Below are 17,323 nucleotides of genomic sequence, written 5' to 3'. Positions count from 1 at the left end.
GTGGTTTTACAGCTATTGCAGAAGCTGCAGTTACATGAGGGCAATTCGAGGAAACAACTAATACTGTATTTGCTTCTTCATCAAAGAAAAAAAACAAAACAAAAAAAAAAACAAGCAAACAAACAAACATCCTCCCACCGCTTACAAATCTGCAAATTCACTTTTTCTTTCCCCAGAGTCCAGAGACACTGTGCTGAACATCCCATTCACACTCCACATTGCCAGCACGCAAACACCAGAATGTGTGAAGTGAGGAAGTGAGTAAGGCCTAACAATGCCTGCTCCACTGTCTTCAATCTCTGCTCCTACTCCCAACATCCTCGAAAGGGGGGGGGGGGGGGGCAAACATCTGGAGTATTTACAAAGGACTTCCTCTTCAGCCCAAGACTCTCAGCAGACTCTGGGTGGTGCCCTTGTGGCTTTGGGTGCCAGGAAAATGTGTTCAATTAAAAGCTGTTGTTTTGTTTGTTTGTTTTTTTTTTTTGCCCACACTTAATGCCGAAAAGTTCAGTTTGAAAAGCCAGAGAACTGGACATCGATCCCTACCCTGTGGAAAAACTGAGCTGGTAACTTCAATTGTGTAGCATTTTTTCTGCAGCTCAAAATAAAGAACGTACAGCATTTGAAAGATTGTCATTTCTAGATTTTAACTACTTGAGTAAATCATCAATGAATTTCCTAATTTATAACATTAAGGAGAAAAAATGACTACATCACTTTTTTTTCTTGCACTATTCGGTTTTGATGCTCCTGGACCAGAATTCAACCCAGAACCTACAGGGTCATCTCCATCATTGGGCCAGCCAAATGATACTTCCATCCCATAATGTAGCTGGTTAGACAGAAACTCTCTTGCTCATCTCACGACTTGGTTTGTGATAATAATAAAATTAATAATGGTGGCATGTATGAAATCTCAGAGTTCATGGAAGAAGCTGTTGTCAAAAGGTGGTGTGGAGGGAGTGGGAAGTACAGAGGAAGCAGAAGTGCATTTCCCAAATACAAAAAACTCTAAACTGGTTGATTCCCTTTCCACCAGTCTAAAAACAATCCAGTTACATTCGAACGTTTAGAGAGCAGGAGTGGAGAGGACGTGGTGGAAGGAAGTGACAAACAGGATCCTCTGAAAAAAGGGAGTAAGTGTAGTTATGATGATCATGATGAGGAGGAGCTCAAAGACGGAGGGGTCTGAAAGAAACTGGGCTATGGTCTGGAAATCCTTGAAAACCATCCGTCTGTCTGTCCATCCATCCCAACGAAACCTCCCTCCATTAACTGTGAGAGGAGATGTCTGAGGAGCTGCTGCTATTGCTGTTGGTGGTTTGAGCCCGTTTGATATACAGGTTCAGTAACTTCATCTGGAAAGAAGCAAAGACATGCTTAAGTATCCTGATGAGTCTGACGTTTCACATGCCAGAGAGAAGCTCAAGGTCATAAACACATTTATACCTGTATTATGTGACCCTACAGACTTTCTTAATTTTGAGTCATGACCAAGAAAAACGTGACGTTGTTTATTTTATGGCAAATGTCTGAAAAAAAAACATATTTAATTGTTGGTGTGTGTATGAAGTTCTAAAGCTATTGAAGCGTGACCACATGGCAGTGTAGCGGTTAGTGCTGTTGCCTCAGAGCAAGAAGCTTGTGGGTTTCATTCCCGGGCCTGGGACCTTTCTTTGTGGAGTCTGAACGGTCTCCCTGTGCTTGTGTTGGTTTCCTTCCGTGCATGTCTAGGTTGAAAGATGACTCTAAATTGGCTAAGTGTGAGTGGTTGTTGTTCTCTGTCTGTCTTTGTGTTCACTCTTCAATCGAATGACAACCTGTTCAGGGTGTATCCTGCCCTGGCATTACATCCAGCACCCCTGTGACCCAGGAGTTTCTTGAAGACTCAATTGGCCTTCATATCCAACCTGGGCAATAAGAGTTGCTGACAAAAAAACTATGACTCATTTTCAAATAAACAACAGCCAAAACAGTCATGGCAGGGAGGGGCGAGTCATTGGAAGAGGGGCCCTTCATCAAAGAGAAACTGACCCTCAACCCCTTACATAATGCAAGGATGCGAAAAGTGGAGCATATATGAGCCTGTGCTTTATAACTGAACAACAAGCTGGAACTGGCCAAGAGCATGGGAAGATGATAAGGCTTAGTGTCTGGTGAAGGGGGTTTGTTAACACTGTGTGTGTTTGCGTGTAAGATCTTGTGCATGCAGAGCTTATTTGCCAGCTGCCAGTACCTTGCTGCCTGTGAGTTGTGCCAGGTGGGGTTTCAGCTCCTCGCCAATCACAGAATAGATAGCCACCAGACAGAACACGCTGGCCTTGCGAACGCTGCTCTCTGTGTTGTCATAGCCCTGCAGAGAGAAAAGATGGCAACACACACACACACACACACACACAGGAGGTGTCAGCAGGAACGTGGGAGGAGTCACACAGAGTGCAGAGTACACGCAAACATTTCCAGGGACAAATAAGGCAAATAATTCTCAGTGTCCAAATATGCACATTGTCCAAATATGCCCTTTTGGAGTGGACAGGATGTTTCTGCTCTGTCTGTCCCTAGAAACCCAGGCTTTCCTGTTCTTCAAGCTCTTTTAATGAAGAAACACTTGTCTTGAAAAAAAAAACAAAAAAAACAAAACAAAAAAAAAACTGTTTAATTTTCTTCAAAGCAATGTTGGATGTCAGTGAATTTTATTTTAGGCTGGTTTCCAGACATGGCTACAGAAACTAAGAAACGGTGATCTATTCCATAAATATGCATGTAATATTGACTCAAATCTTTTCCTTTAAAATTTTTTGTGTCCTTGAGTCAACTCAGACCTGTAGGAGTCCTGGGATGATGTCGGGGAGCAGCTGCAGCAGAGAGTCCTTGCCGATGCGTTCAATGACTTTGGTTTGCATTTTGATGGCAGCCAGGTTGATGGGATAGTCAGCTGTTTGCACAATAGGGCACAGCACCTTGATGCACTGCTCTGGGTGGATGGAACCAGCCAGGGTGGACGCCGCCTCCTCGGCTGCACGCACTACCTGCATTTGCGCATGCACACACACATGCACTCACATTAAAAAGGGTCACATGAGAATGAGAATAAAGAAGAATTAAAAAAAATGTGCTTGTGTTTTCCACAAGTTATCATTATAACATCATATTAGTATGTGATGTTTAAAGACTTGTTATCCGACTAACCTGGTGGTCATAGCCGGACAAACCCCTGGGAGAGATCCTGCTATATCTCAGGCTCAGAATAAACCCATAGTGTTGTCTGTCCCTGTAAGACCCTTCACCGGCTCTTTGTGTGTCTGTCATTCAGCATTCGGGATGTGCTGAGCTGTGTGTGTGTGTGTGTGTGTGTGTGTGTGTGTGTGTGTGTGTGTGTGTGTGTTCGTTCTTGGACTTTGCTCAATCCTCTCTAACTCAAGTCTGAGGTTATTTAAACATGTGAACCAGTACACCTATGCTATTGTTCAGTTATGTGTGTGTCACAAAGTATTTACAGTGATCAAAACTTCCTATAATTGTATATCATATGTAGCAGAGACAAAAAGCAATTAATTTAATAAATTTTAGTCTGCACATTTTTCATGCGGGACAGTGTACCTCCTTGTGAGAGTCTTTGTGAGCCTCAAGAGTCTTCATGATGGTGAGCTCAGCATAGTTTTTGAAGCGGGCCGGCTGGTTCCTCAGAATTTCCTTCAGCACACGCAGTGCCAGGGCTCGTATGGTGTGCTGGGGGGAAACGACAGTGGGGTGTTCAATCAATTAAAAACAAAGCTACCATAGAAGCACACACACTCATCAGTCATAGGTTCACATACATCTTTATCACTCAGGGTCTCCAACAGGAGGAGGAGGATGGTTTTAAAGTGCTCGTCCCATACAGCCAGGCTGTCTTCCCGTGTGATCTTCAGCAGTTCCACCAGGGCGCCTTTGCGCTCCTCAGAACGCTCGTTGTGATTGGACAATTCCTTCAGCAAATCGGCAACAAGATCCGAGTGGTCCTGACCAACTTCTCGCCAGAAACAGATTAATAAATTCACATAAATGTTAAAAACAAGTAAAGGTCAGCATCATCCATCCCAGTCTTTAAATACACTAATGCAAAACTGATTTTAAAACAGATTTGGCTGATTAAAGAAAATAATTTGTTGTGCCTGGGTGTGTAACTCAGTGTTCCTGTGTGGCAGTGTTCTTTTAGCTCAGCTCATTTCAACGCGATTAAGCTTTGGTTATGCATTATGGTGTGGAGTAGTGTAATCCATATATCTGGTCACTGAATAAATTCTGTTATTCATTATGCTGAAGACTTATCATGTACTGATAACAACCACACACGCCAAAAGTGTGAACGCAAAAAGAATTAGTCAAAGCTATTAGATGGTGCAGGTTGGACACCAAGATTCCAGGTGGAGTGAGATGAAGTTAGTGGACCTTTAAGAAACAGTGATGGAAAGAGGGCAAAGTGAATTATGCAAACAGAGACAAAGGGTGAGCAGAGTGAAGGTAGAGTGAGTGGAAAAACCCAGACAGGGGAGGCATCTTTACCAGGAGCAAACACCTTGGGGAGTGCCATCTTGTTTTCGCCACTATCCTGACGTCGGCCTGGAGAAGAGGAGGAGGAGGAGGAATAGGGGTCGGATGAGTCGAAGAGGGGTCATGGAGGTGAAGATGGGGGGAAGGGGAAGAGAGGGGTGGGAAACAGGAGGCAAAGGATGTGATGACAACAACAGACGCACGAGACTGGTTTACAACAGAGAAGCTGCAGACTCACATCTGTGACTGTGGTAAACAAAACAACTCCAAATAGAAGCTGACTTCGTACAATCACACACCAGCATCAGCAGCTTGTCATCGTTTTTGTTTTCAAATCAACACAAGATGGTCAGTTACACAATGAGGGAATGGTGGACAACAGGGAGGTTGGACGGATGAAGGGGTGAGTCACGTCTACTGGATAGTGTCGTTTCAATTGTCTTTAACAGATGACACAAGCTGCCTTTTGTTTTTCCATTTTTTTCACATTTGACAACATTTCTAACTATTTATGCCTTTATTAGACAGGACACTGTAGGGAGGCAGGAACTTATGGGAATGAGAGAGGGGGAGTGACCTTTGCCAGGCAGAGAGTTGAACTGAATATTTGCCTCTTAGCCACTTGTTATAGAGATGTCTCTCGTTTCACATTTTTGTTCAACTGATAAAAGAGAGCAGTTTCATCAAATTACCAATTGTTTCAGTTTGAGAAGTGGAATGGGTGGAGCATATTTTTCCCACTTTTCATCCTCTTTGATATGTTTGATAATAAATATAAAAATTGGATTAGACAAAGTGACTCACAACAAATAACGATCATTTAATACTAAACTTTCTGCTCCTTATTGTGCACTCTCACTTCTTTGCATCTAATTTTATCCAAAACAAAGTTATCTTGTCTACTCACAGTCACGAAACTGCTCCACATCATCATCAAACACGGCCTCCTTCAGGGCGCTTTTGTCATAGGTGCAGATGGTATCTCCATAGCCGTATGGGGCAAACTCACGACTGCGAGGTCCAGAGAAAGAGCGCGGTGATGGTGTGTTGAGTAATGAGGTCTTGTTGTCTAAGGCTGTACGACTTCCCTCTACCATGTCCAAACCCAAGCGGGCATCAAAAGCAGGAGATGATGCTACTCCTTCTCTCCCAGCCTGTGACACATGGCAGAAAGGAGAAGAAGAGAGAAGAGTCATGTTTTTAATTTAAAAATACAAAGATCTTCCATTTGTTACAATTTTATTCTTGTCTGAAAACTGTAAAGTCCATAATTAGATAAGCTTAAATATTTTTGTACAGAACAGTGACTGTGGATTACTCAACATCACTTAAACTAAAAACCTACAGCCAAACATGTTTAAATTTTAATATAATCAGCTGAAAAATTAGATGCTATGAACTATCCTTCAAAATGCTGTGAGAAGATGAGAAGCTAGTGACTCACTGCATCGTCCCTCTTGCCCTCTCGTCTGATTGGTTCATTCAAGTCCTCCTGGCTCCGGTAGCTGAAACTCTGGATGGCCTCGGTGACGCCTCGGAGTGAGCTGTAGATCTCTTCAGAGTTCATGTTCTCTGTGTCATACTCCATCATGCTACCAGACGCACAGACACAGAGAGAAATGCACACAACATTTATGTAAACTGCTTATCAAAAGCAGATACTCATGTTTGAAGTTTTCAGCCAACAGTAAGAAGGTTTAACAGCTTTTTACATTTAAACAGATTCATTTTTAGACAGTGACTGCTGTAAACTTTCATGGTTTTTTGTGGATATCACACAGACCACATCACTGAGGCCATGTAACGCATGTAATATAAAGGCTCTCTCAACTGGTTTGGAAAAGGGATATCTGGATTATGGAATCATCAGGGTCTGGGTTTGTGTGGGCATAATCTCCAGTATGTCAAAGCCCACCATATTACCTGGGTGAATATGCTCTGCGCAGGACCCTGAGGGAAGGGGCAGCAGGGGTGGAGTGAGGCGGAGGAGGAGGAGGAGGGGCAGGGAGGTGCTTTGAGAGTCCGTCGACACCCCAACCCCATAACCGACTGTTAACCGACAGCGCGGCCGGGAGGGAAGGATGGACAGACAGGGGAGAAAAGAGTGAGAGAGAAAGAGGGGAAGAGTGAGACAGATGGAAATGGACAACACGAGGAGACCAGAGACGAGACAAGGGAGGAGAAAGAGAAAAAACAAGCGTGCAGAGAGAGAAAAGAGAGAAAAAAAAAAGAGCCTGAGCTTTAAAGGTTAAGGGAAAATGTTAATTTAGAGGAGAGCAGTGGAAAAGCAGCAGATTCCCATAAAGAGAGCTTCAAACAAATTTCCTCCCCATCTTTCTGCAGGTTCAAGACCAGGAAACACATTTTGTCCACTATCAGAGATCATGGGTTTCTGCTGGCAGATAAAAGGACTGTACATTGACTCAGCTGAATGAGCTGCTCAGTGACAAAGGCTCAAACTGAATTTTAGGGATTTGACATTTTACAATGCGTCTACCTTCTCCCTTTTACCTTCTAATGGCAGTTTCAGAGAGCCTGGTTATCAAGTATTTAAATAAATATTTTAATACAGGTAAGAGGAGATTATTTGTCTTCGTTATCAAACAGATCTGTCTCTGAACAGCTCACTCAGTCCCATGCTTCCGTTCCCCTGCCTGTTTGGGTTGTGTTTTAGTTTGACTCTGACAGATGAGAGCAACGCCAGCATCCATGGTCAACTGTAGCCATGCAATAGGATTGGAGGTGTGTTGTTGACAACAGCTTAACAACAGGTCTTGAATTTAGGTACCTGGGAGACAGTCCTCCGTGGGAACAGTTCGTCGGAGAGGTCAGGGGGCTGGTTCTGCTCGGGGTGTGGCGTGATGGTGTCCGTCCAATGGTGTTGCTCGGAGACCCCTGAAAAGCAAGAAGACACTGGTGAAATATAAACTGTGCCAACACTGCTGACCTGATGTGTGAAAGATTGATATGTCCTTTTTCATTTCAGTTGGTCATTGATTAGTCGAGGAATGGGAAGATGATGCAATCAGATATTTCCCATTGAACCTCTGCTCCATACAACAGCGTGTTTGTAAGGTTCATCAATTAAATTTTCCACGAGTCAAATTATTCTTGAAGACAAAGTCATGCACCATTTACAGTGCTGATTTTCATATCATTGTCTCAACATTGTGTGTTAAACTTTTCCATATGTGGTCTTAGCAAAATCGCTTTTGTTTCCTTTTCTGTGTTCCGAGAAGCAAGGAGAGCTCTACAAACAAGCAACAACAAGTTATAACGACAGATATCTTTCACTTTATGTGATGAGAGCTGTGAATGAAGTACAGGTTTTGGTGTGTCAACTTCAGACATTGCCACTCCATCCACATTACATTTCACTTACCACACTGCTGCTAGTATTACTAGAGTTCTTCAGGTGGTTGTGCAGCAGTTTGGTGGCTCCGTCCTGGAAGGTTTTGGGCAGGGCTCCAAGCAGCATGGTGAACTCTGGGGTGTTAAGCTCAAAAAGGGCAATCAGCACCACCTGGGCAGCCTGGTGGGTGTGGAGCATAACAGGTTAGAGAAGAGGCTGCCATAGAGTGGATGGTTCAGATGGCTCCCTCAGTATCTAGACCACACGTCACTCTGGTCGACCTCTGCTTGACCAGAGTAAGTGATAAGAATGTCTAACTGATTTATGAACTGCAATAATATCACAATTTTCCAAGAAAAAAAAAAAATTAAACAAATCTAACAAAAAACAACTAACTAACTGAACCATGGGAACCACCTGTTCAGTTCCATAGTGCATGTGCCTGTAGAAAGAAACTTGTAAAAAGGTGAGTGTTCAAAGCTGCATTCAATGGAAAAAGAAGTTTAGCACACAGCTACTCATGTTCATTGTTGGATGTTGTTACTATGTCAGTGTTGTGCAACATGCAAGTGAGTATAGGCAAACTAAAATAGTAGCTGCTGTTGTTCTATGGTACGATAGCAAGGGTATAAGTTTACTGCATTTTGTCAGGAACTAAATTCTGATCTGAAATTTTTTCAACATTTTGGAGAGATCCAGAAACCAACAGCCACTTCAACTTTCACTGATGAAGTGAAAACTTTCTTGTCTAAATTCATTTTTGCTTGGTCTCATCATCTAAATTTACAGACTTGCTGAAGGAAGACCAGGACAAAAGCTTATGCATTGTATGCAATGTGCCATTTCTGCCTCGTGTCAGCTGGTCTCCTTTTTCTGTGCTCAATTATAGAGATTAATTCTTAGTAAAGCTGCTCTCATTCACTCATTAATTTGTCTCTGTTGTCAGACAATGTGCAAAGTGAAGGAAACATGGTCTATTATGACAAACTGCTAACCAGCAGTCAGTTCAACCGACCGCACAAGTCCTGATTTTATAACCCAAATGCTGTCTAACAAAATAATCTCAGCTCCCTGCTGTGAGCCTAGAGGGCTGCGTGAGAGGGAAAAACCTGACCTGCTTCTTGCTGGGCAATAGTGACCATTCTGGCACTGAAAATATCCCAGGTTTAGAGCGGTCTGAAAAGTCACTTGATCTAGTGACAAAGGGAAGACAAACGTTGGCACCACAGCTCATTCTGGCTGAACTATAACCATGTGTAGTTTAGTTACAGTGATACACTAACTTTTGATGACATTTAGCTTTTGTTTTCTTAAGGCCTTATGACACATCGGTCAAATGCAAATAAATCTAACATAACATGTAATAATATTTATAGTTTTAGTTGTGCTAAAGCTGTAAAGCTAGGTAAAGCAATAGCACAATACACTCAGATATAAAACTATTGTACTGTAAAACTTTCAAGTGAAGTTCAGAGTTTTTCTCTTACTGGAAAATAAAGTATTAACGACATGCAGGCACGCTAGTAGATGGACATTGTTAGGGTGAGCCAAACAATCAGACAAAATGTTTCACACACAGTAGTAACAAAATAGCATCACTATCAATGTTTAGCAATAAAACTGATTCAAAAGTCAATTCATACAAAGCAATAAGCCTTTCCTGTAGTTTGGAGATAACTTATGTCTTGTTGCACTACAAGATTCATACACTTGGTAAGTAATTAAATTTGCAAGACACAGACTGACATTTCTGGATGTTACAAAGGAAAAGCTGCAGTGCAAATGGTAAGAGGTGAGTGAGAAATGCCATACTACAATTTTCACAGTCCTGAAGGTTGATGGTTAGGCACCGGGCAGGCAGGGCAATGCGTGCTTAGAGTGTTGCGATTGGCTGCTGGATCAGGATCTACCTGCTTGCACCTCTCTTCCTGGTTGCCCTCAGCGGACAATAAGGCTGCGGTGCTGGACCTGCCAATTAGTTCCTCGCTCACCCAGTTATGAAGGGTCTGGGGCACAGTGGCAGGGCAGAACGGGGATTACAGCATGACACAGGTCCTCCAGCATCACATTTGGCTAAACTGCACCAATCTTTTCAACTCGGCACAGACCATCACAGTTTGGATCATTCCAACAGATTTCTACTTTTGGACAAAGATTAAACTGAGGATTGTCTTAAACTATTCTTTCCTTGCAGGGTGTCTCAGGATGCCAGGCCCTAGCTGGAAACCAAGTGAGGATTTCATTTGAAGAAACAGCAATAGAAAAAACCAAACAGAAGTTGACACATGACTCCCATCAGACAAGATGAAGATAATGCACTATTGACTCAAGGCCATCCACATGGAGAAGGCCTATTATAATACAGATTGAGAAATATAGGAAAACAGTATACAACTTGTCACTGGGTGCAGAAGACAAAAATTCTGCCAAGCTCATGCCACCATTAGTTATGTTTTTAGTTTGTACTTAAGTATTCAGCTCTGCAATCAGCTTGTGTGCCAGGGTCCCAGATTTCCTCATTAGAATTATGGTGTTGCATCATGAGGATTGATATTCTGTATCCCAGCTGGTGTGATCAACAACTAAAATCAATTAAATAATTTTTCTCTGCCTCCGATTGTGGTTTCCTGTCAGAAGCTTGGCAGGACCTTCTGTCATTGTTGTGTTTACAACATAAGAGGTTATAATACAGCCTCAACAGTGCTGTCTTAGAGTGGATGGGAAGCGATAGAGCGTTGCTATCAGATGACACGACTCTTAATTTTATTTCCCTGTGCTAAATTGTATCCAAATATTCATTCCTACAGAGAGCTGGCCTACCTTTCTGACATCAGAGCTTTTGGGCTCTGTGGTCCAGGTGATGATGCGAGAGACAGCCAAGCGTGTCTCACTAGAGTTGACAAAATCCGTAGGGTCCATCTGTCGAGCCAGGGACTCTATGTATTTCAAAATGGCTACTTTCACCTGAGGAGTGGAGAAACAGCATGGTTAAGTCTTTCTTAAACTGCAGTATTAAATATGACCAATCAAAATCCAGTTCATAAAGAGTTCTATTTCTAAGCTGACTTTACCTTAAGGTTTGGAGTCTGAGTCTGATCAACGATGAACCTCATCAGGATATTGAACTGTTGATCAAATGGGAATGACTCCCTGACAAAGACAAGAAAAGACAAGTTTCTACTTTAAATTAGGCTCCATGAGATGCAAATTTAGTATTTCACAAAAATCCTGCACAGATTAATGTGACTTCTCCTAGAGATTTCTGATGAGTGGCTTTACTCTGTTAATTTTGGTAGTGCCTAACTCTAGCTAATCCAGAAATACACAAAGTCAAGCCAGTTCATTGACACCCTCTGAATGCAATCTTGAGTTTTTGACTTTGCTATTTTTGTGGTAAGTGGTGCAAAGTCTTGATCCTGATCTCATTTTATTATTGGTACTAACTGACATAAAACCCACAAAATGCAAGTCTCTTATCTGTGTTCATTTTTCTACTGTTACACTGTATCAGATAGTTTTCAATTTGCCTGTCCCCTTATCTTAGCTTCCCCCTCTCTGTGACTAGGGCCGCCTGTCTAGCATATTCTTCAGACCTTGTGACATCAAGGGCCTTCTGGACTTTAGCCTGGACAGAGCCAAGCAGGTCTGCCCCCATTTTCTTCAGCAGCTGAGTAAGCAGGACAAAAAGCCAGTCCTGTAGGTCCTCCCTGTGTACTGTGATGAAGTCAACCAGAGTCTCCAGGAACATGCTGAACACCTGAGGAAATGTTCAAACATTTATTATACTGTACTGCCTACCCTGGATTACATACTCACTTGAAGTCAGATGAAGATTAATGAATGTGTGTGTCGGAACACTGACTAAACAGCACACTTACTCTCTGTTGTTAAATCCACAGAAAGGCAGACCATGCAACAGAAGACACTCCATTAGTATCAAATAAGCCAAACAAGCATTTTGTATACAAAATACAGCATTTATTGCAGTTATGGAATCCATGCATTTACTCAAGTCACAATTAGTTCTGGTTTTATTCAGATAAATGCATCTTCTGTACCTTGCTGTGCGGATCTGCAAACATCCTTGTGAATATTTCACATAGTCTTTTCAGCTCCACTCGGCTGCAGCAAACAAAACAAATCAAAAAAGAAATCAGAGAAACCCAGAAAATGATTTCTATGCATCAGGTTAAAATACATTCTTTGGACTGTTTAGAGTAGCTGCAGTCAATTTGGTAGCGACTATTCAACTATTTGACTATCCACCACAATTATGTCATGAGATGCTTAAGATTCACACAAGCTCCACAGGAACTGGATTTTTATGAGGGGAGGTGGGATGATCTTAACATCTGAACATCTGTTCAGATTTTCTTAATGTACTTCAATCATATTTGTGTATATTACATTTGTCTTTGTCCCAAGTACCAAAGGTCACATTCACTTTGCGGCAGCTTCTGTAATTTCATCTATCAACTGGGTTAAGACTCATGCTCTCACTCCCACCTCAGGATTCTTTGGCTCTTGAGGAGGTTCTGCAGACCCAGCAGCCCCTCCTTTCTTTCTGACCAGTTGGAGCTGGCACAGTGGTTGAGGACTTCTGCAACGTCCTCCGTCTGCCGCAGATAATGGGGGATGCCTCCGTTTCGTGAACCATATGAGCGCTCAGAGCAGGCGCTGGAGGCGTCACTGTTGGCATCATCGTCTGAGTACATCCCTGGAGATTCATACCTCCGCCTCAGTGGCTTCCTCTGTTGGAAACGGAATAGCGTGAGTATGATGTAAGACCCGCGTTGTGACTTAACCAATGTCTTTCGGGAAAGTGCTTCAACAAATAAACTCAGCCGTGAGGTAAGAATCTTTACAAGGACACCAGCCATGCAGGTTTCTGTACTGTTGCGGGCTATGTGCATCTCATGTTTTGTTTTTTGGATGTTACCCTTATCTTTAAGGGTGAATGTACATACACAGATAAAATATGCAAAAGTAAACTAATATTTATTTTAAAAGCCAGTTAAGCAGAGCCACAAGAAAGCAAAGGTCTTGACTGTGAAGGCAGTGCAGAGGGGGGCACTTCAGACAGCATAGTTTTTTTTCATCCAATGGATTCTGATCAAACACACACATATGAGTAATGAAGTAGAACAATGAGGTTCAATACATTAAATGACATCACATGGAAATGTGGAAAAAATAAATCTTTACTCGGATACAACAGATGCACACATTTGAGATGCAATGGATAAACACATTCAGAGTTTAACTATTTTCAAAAGAAATTAATTAATAAAAGAAAGGCATGAGGTGGAGGGAGGGGAAGGGGTCATGAGCCGATATAATGAGCCAAGCTGCATTATTATTATTATTGTCTGAACTTGATTAGTGCATTACAGCATGGATACACAAACAGTATGTAAAATGACTAACTACCTTATTCCTGGAGTCTCCTAACAGCTGAAATGGTAACAAACAACCAAGAGGGAAGGAGGAGAGAGGGTTTAACTGAGTAACAGAGACCAAGTACAGTTCTGCTGGGTCTGCAAAAGAAGACAAGACTGGACATCTCGAATCTTAGCTGCATGAGATTTATAAATAAGGCCCTCTTTATATCTTCAGGACTAAACAAACATGAAGATGCCTAGTTAAGTTTTAAGGCTTTAAAAATCTGAACCAATGAATAGAAATGTTTTTCTTTACGCCAAAAAAAAAAAGACCTTTAACACAGATTAAAAATTGTTCAATTAATTGTTAATAGTTTAAATTATTTCAATAAAGTTTGAAATTTCAGAATCTCCTAAACCAGAGAAGGGACGGTGAGGAAAATAATACAAATACAATACGTTTCAGTGCATTTGGAACTCTAGACTAAACAGTCGACTGACTAAATTAAGTTATGGACACTAAACAGCTCAAGTCTGGACAGTAACTAAAGTAACATTAGTAACATTCCAGAAACCTGTCTCTGTTTTTCCCAACCACCTCTCATGAAGTTACTGGTCTTAGCTATGAGGGATGATCATTTCAAATTAAAACTTCACCTAAACAGAGTCTTGAACAGTTATTCACTGAGATCCACAGCAGCTTACCAGAGCATCAGCAACGGCTGCCTCCACCTCAGTGCCAGTGTTTAGGACCCTCATGGCATTGACTGATGCTGAGATTCTTGCTTGATGGATCAAACCATATCGGTCTGAGTAGGAAGCGGAAAAAGAACAAGACGAGAGAAAAGTGGGGTGTGAAACTCATACAAAAAGTAAACAAATGACTGTTGCTTACCTGCTTCTAGTTTACACTAGACAAGGAAGTCTAGTGTGTGGGCATATTTTCAATTACCAACCACCAAAAGCAAAATGGAAACAAAGATGTCACAAAAGAAAAAAAACTATGAGAGGATAGGCAAACAATACAACTGCACTGCTTCCCCAGGAGATACAACCAAAAATGCACCAAAGGAAAAAAAAATACCAACACCACAAATATGAACTCTAATGTTAGAAATGAAAACAAACACAAGCAAGTTCAAAGGCTGAACAAACCTGGGGGCAGCAGATAATGTAACAGAACCCATCTCATTCTGAGCACAAATAAAGATAACATACAGACAAATGAGCCACCACAAAAAAAAACAAAACAAATGAGACTGAATTGAGTCAAAAGCTGAGTTCTAAAATGATAACTAAATTGGTGGAGAAGGAAATGAAAATTCTTCCTTTTCACATGCTGAACAAACACACCTTCTTTGTGTATTTTAAATACTGACGCTCTAAAACACAGTGGATGAAGGCAACATAAATGAATGAAAGAATCACATGGCTGAACAACTGCACAGGCATACTGCTACAGTCTTCATTATTGTCCCTAAGAGAGGTAATTTTGGGTACGGGTGGGGATGGGCCTGAAAAGGACTGGGAGGCTGGGGGGTTTGATCATGCAGGTCACCTGACTGGCCGTGGGATTCAGCTGTGGAGAGAGCACTGGTTGATCGGGAGTGACGTCGGGATGCTGCAAGGGCAAGGAGAGGTAGGGCCATACCCAGACAAGGGGGGGGGGGGGGGTTAGTTAGACAGACAGACACACACACACAGCAGGTTATACACCAGCCTCTATTTTGAAGCTGTGACTCAAGACTGATGATGGCATCACAGCTTTCATTCATCATTTTATTCCTACTTTAATACATTGTTATAGTGTGTGCTAATATTGATGATACCGTTATAACACCAAGACGCAAAATGAAGATGCTTGTCTCAGTCTCTACAGTGGCTCTCTGACCAAGGTCACAATAAGGAGGTAAAGGCTCATTCATTTTGACTACTTGCTCCCAGTAATGAAAATATGGAAGGTGAATAAGGAAGGAAAGCAGTAAGGACAAAATGGTTGAATGAATCTTAAAACATGAACAGGAGTAATATCAGATCCACTTTAAGTTTGCAAAACCAAGAAACTGCCAACATCATCATCACATGGACTGATGGTGAACAAGAAAAACACGGATAACTGATGTTTTGCTAATAGTGCTGACAAAAACAGTCAACACTTGAGGTGATGTATGTGTACAGTCATGTATTTTTCTTTTTTTTTTCCCTTTTTTTGTCATTGTCTTCTCTGTGCACCCTCACACGCTGCCCTTCTTTGTCTCTTTGTGCATATGCTTTCAAAACTAATAACATAATTTATAATAATAATAATAATAATAATAATATTAATAAGCGCCTTTCAAGATAATCAAGGACACTGTACAATGAATAAAGACAACAACGTCGTCAACATACATGAAAGAAACAATGGAGAGTGAAATAGAAGTTAAAGTGAATGAGCAAACTTAAAGAGGTAAGTTTTGAGTTTGGACTTGATGATGAGATGATGATGGATGATGAAGATGGGGAGAGAATCAGAGTTGCCGACGTGAGGAGGCATAGTTCTCGAGGGGGGGAGCAGAGCTTTCACCTGCTCTGTTCACCTGTCTTTATCCATACAGTAAAAGTATCTGAAAATATATGGACTGTCTTATGTTTGTGCATGAGCTTTTCATGTCTATAAATTGAACTAATGTTCTTTTTTAGTTCATATGGTTGGGATTGCATTTGAATTTCACAAAAAGAAAATGTAGTCATGCCATTTTCCCATGTTTCCCCTTTCTTTATCTTTGAGATTTATGTTTTCTCAGCTCAGGGAGAGCAATATCACAAGGTAAGGGATTGTATAGTTTAGTATACTTTCCTTGGTGGAAAGTTTATAAAACCTTTTATAAAACCTATTTTCTGATCATAGTTACATTAATAGACAATGTACTTTGTTTTCACATTAAATACCAATTGCATCCTTGCTGGTATGGCAATCTGGGGCAAGCAATACTGGGAAAGTAACAAAAACTATGTGGTCACTTATGAGGATGTACAACAACTGGAGTAGCAGCTGACACTCTGCACATTTGCTGCAGCAACAGGTGGAACAACTTCTACTTCTTCCTCTTTGTCTTCCCATAACTTAAAATGGTGGAACTATCTAAAACTATAAAATGTGACCATGTACACAGGTTCATCTGGAGACAATTCAAAGACATGAATCCAACATAAACGTCCAAAATAAGGAGCGTACATTTGGAGTTGACTTCACTTTGTTATTTATAATACCTTAGAACCAAAACTACTAACCAAAGCTTGCATGCAACAGTAATATTCCTTGAATCCACATTGTTAATACATGCACAGAAAAAACAGGCAGAGGCTGAACAACATACTACACTTAACACAGACAACAGCACAGAGAAAGTTAGGCTCATTGTCCATCTGGGATTCTCTGGGCTTGAACAGCTCAGCAGTACTCACCCAGAGGAGCGAAGCCCCGAGCGGGGCTTGTGTCGCGGCTGCTCTCGCGACTAGTGTCACGACTGCAACCTTGACTCATGCTGGGGCGGGGAATGCGGCTCCGGGCTAGCGTGCGGTAAGGAAGAGCAGCAGGAACAAGAACTTTACCACACAGGCTGGCTGTCAGGACAACAAGTTAGGTGGGAGTGTCAGTATGCATTCATGGGAAGGGTGTGAGAGTTAAAGTCGGAGGTGAGGAAAAGAGGGACAGAGGTCATGAGAGATGAGACCTGTAGGGGGCACCAAAAATAAGCAATGTTTGTTGATTCAAATATTATTATGTTTAGGGATGATTTAACAAAAAAATCATGATGTGTTGGTGCCAAAGTATTCAAAATGATATTATGGTCAAGAGGCTTTTTTCCTTGAATATGGCAAGGTGCTCAGAAAATTTTATGGTAACTTTATGTTTATCATATGTTTGTTCATGACATATTTGTGTTGTTAATTTTAAATAAATGTACAAAATTTGTATAATACAGGAGCTCCAAATCTTAAGAACATTTTCATTGAAGAGGAAAACAAATTCTTTAGCAACCCTGCCAATAATTGTTAAAATAATGATTGACTC

The 17,323-nt window shown here is 41.5% G+C and overlaps 1 protein-coding gene across 7 annotated transcripts in view; it reads right to left on the bottom strand.

The window, feature by feature from the left end:
• Nucleotides 1-426: 426 nt before the first annotated feature.
• clasp1a (cytoplasmic linker associated protein 1a) overlaps nucleotides 427-17,323 on the bottom strand; it is a 74,004-nt gene continuing 57,107 nt past the window's right edge. The window contains exons 22-42 of one of the 7 annotated variants that reach the window (XM_029529736.1): nucleotides 16,714-16,872; nucleotides 14,825-14,887; nucleotides 13,972-14,075; nucleotides 13,316-13,339; nucleotides 12,392-12,636; nucleotides 11,944-12,007; nucleotides 11,764-11,766; nucleotides 11,479-11,642; nucleotides 10,957-11,035; nucleotides 10,706-10,849; nucleotides 9,796-9,891; nucleotides 7,916-8,065; nucleotides 7,322-7,428; nucleotides 5,978-6,125; nucleotides 5,441-5,687; nucleotides 4,546-4,602; nucleotides 3,819-4,009; nucleotides 3,601-3,729; nucleotides 2,823-3,029; nucleotides 2,237-2,353; nucleotides 427-1,358 (exon numbers count right to left, since the gene is read on the bottom strand). In XM_029529736.1, the coding sequence (XP_029385596.1) occupies nucleotides 1,272-1,358; nucleotides 2,237-2,353; nucleotides 2,823-3,029; nucleotides 3,601-3,729; nucleotides 3,819-4,009; nucleotides 4,546-4,602; nucleotides 5,441-5,687; nucleotides 5,978-6,125; nucleotides 7,322-7,428; nucleotides 7,916-8,065; nucleotides 9,796-9,891; nucleotides 10,706-10,849; nucleotides 10,957-11,035; nucleotides 11,479-11,642; nucleotides 11,764-11,766; nucleotides 11,944-12,007; nucleotides 12,392-12,636; nucleotides 13,316-13,339; nucleotides 13,972-14,075; nucleotides 14,825-14,887; nucleotides 16,714-16,872 (2,585 nt within the window). In that variant the 3' untranslated portion in view covers nucleotides 427-1,271. Of the gene's footprint in view, nucleotides 1,359-2,236; nucleotides 2,354-2,822; nucleotides 3,030-3,600; nucleotides 3,730-3,818; nucleotides 4,010-4,545; nucleotides 4,603-5,440; nucleotides 5,688-5,977; nucleotides 6,126-7,321; nucleotides 7,429-7,915; nucleotides 8,066-9,795; nucleotides 9,892-10,705; nucleotides 10,850-10,956; nucleotides 11,036-11,478; nucleotides 11,643-11,763; nucleotides 11,767-11,943; nucleotides 12,008-12,391; nucleotides 12,637-13,315; nucleotides 13,340-13,971; nucleotides 14,076-14,824; nucleotides 14,888-16,713; nucleotides 16,873-17,323 lie in introns of those variants that run through there. The other 6 variants (XM_029529737.1, XM_029529738.1, XM_029529739.1 and 3 more) reach the window with 6 other exon arrangements.

This window comes from Echeneis naucrates, chromosome 21, assembly GCF_900963305.1.
Source record: "Echeneis naucrates chromosome 21, fEcheNa1.1, whole genome shotgun sequence".
Classification (NCBI taxonomy): Eukaryota; Metazoa; Chordata; class Actinopteri; order Carangiformes; family Echeneidae; genus Echeneis; species Echeneis naucrates.
This window is presented reverse-complemented; position numbering and strand designations above follow the sequence as displayed.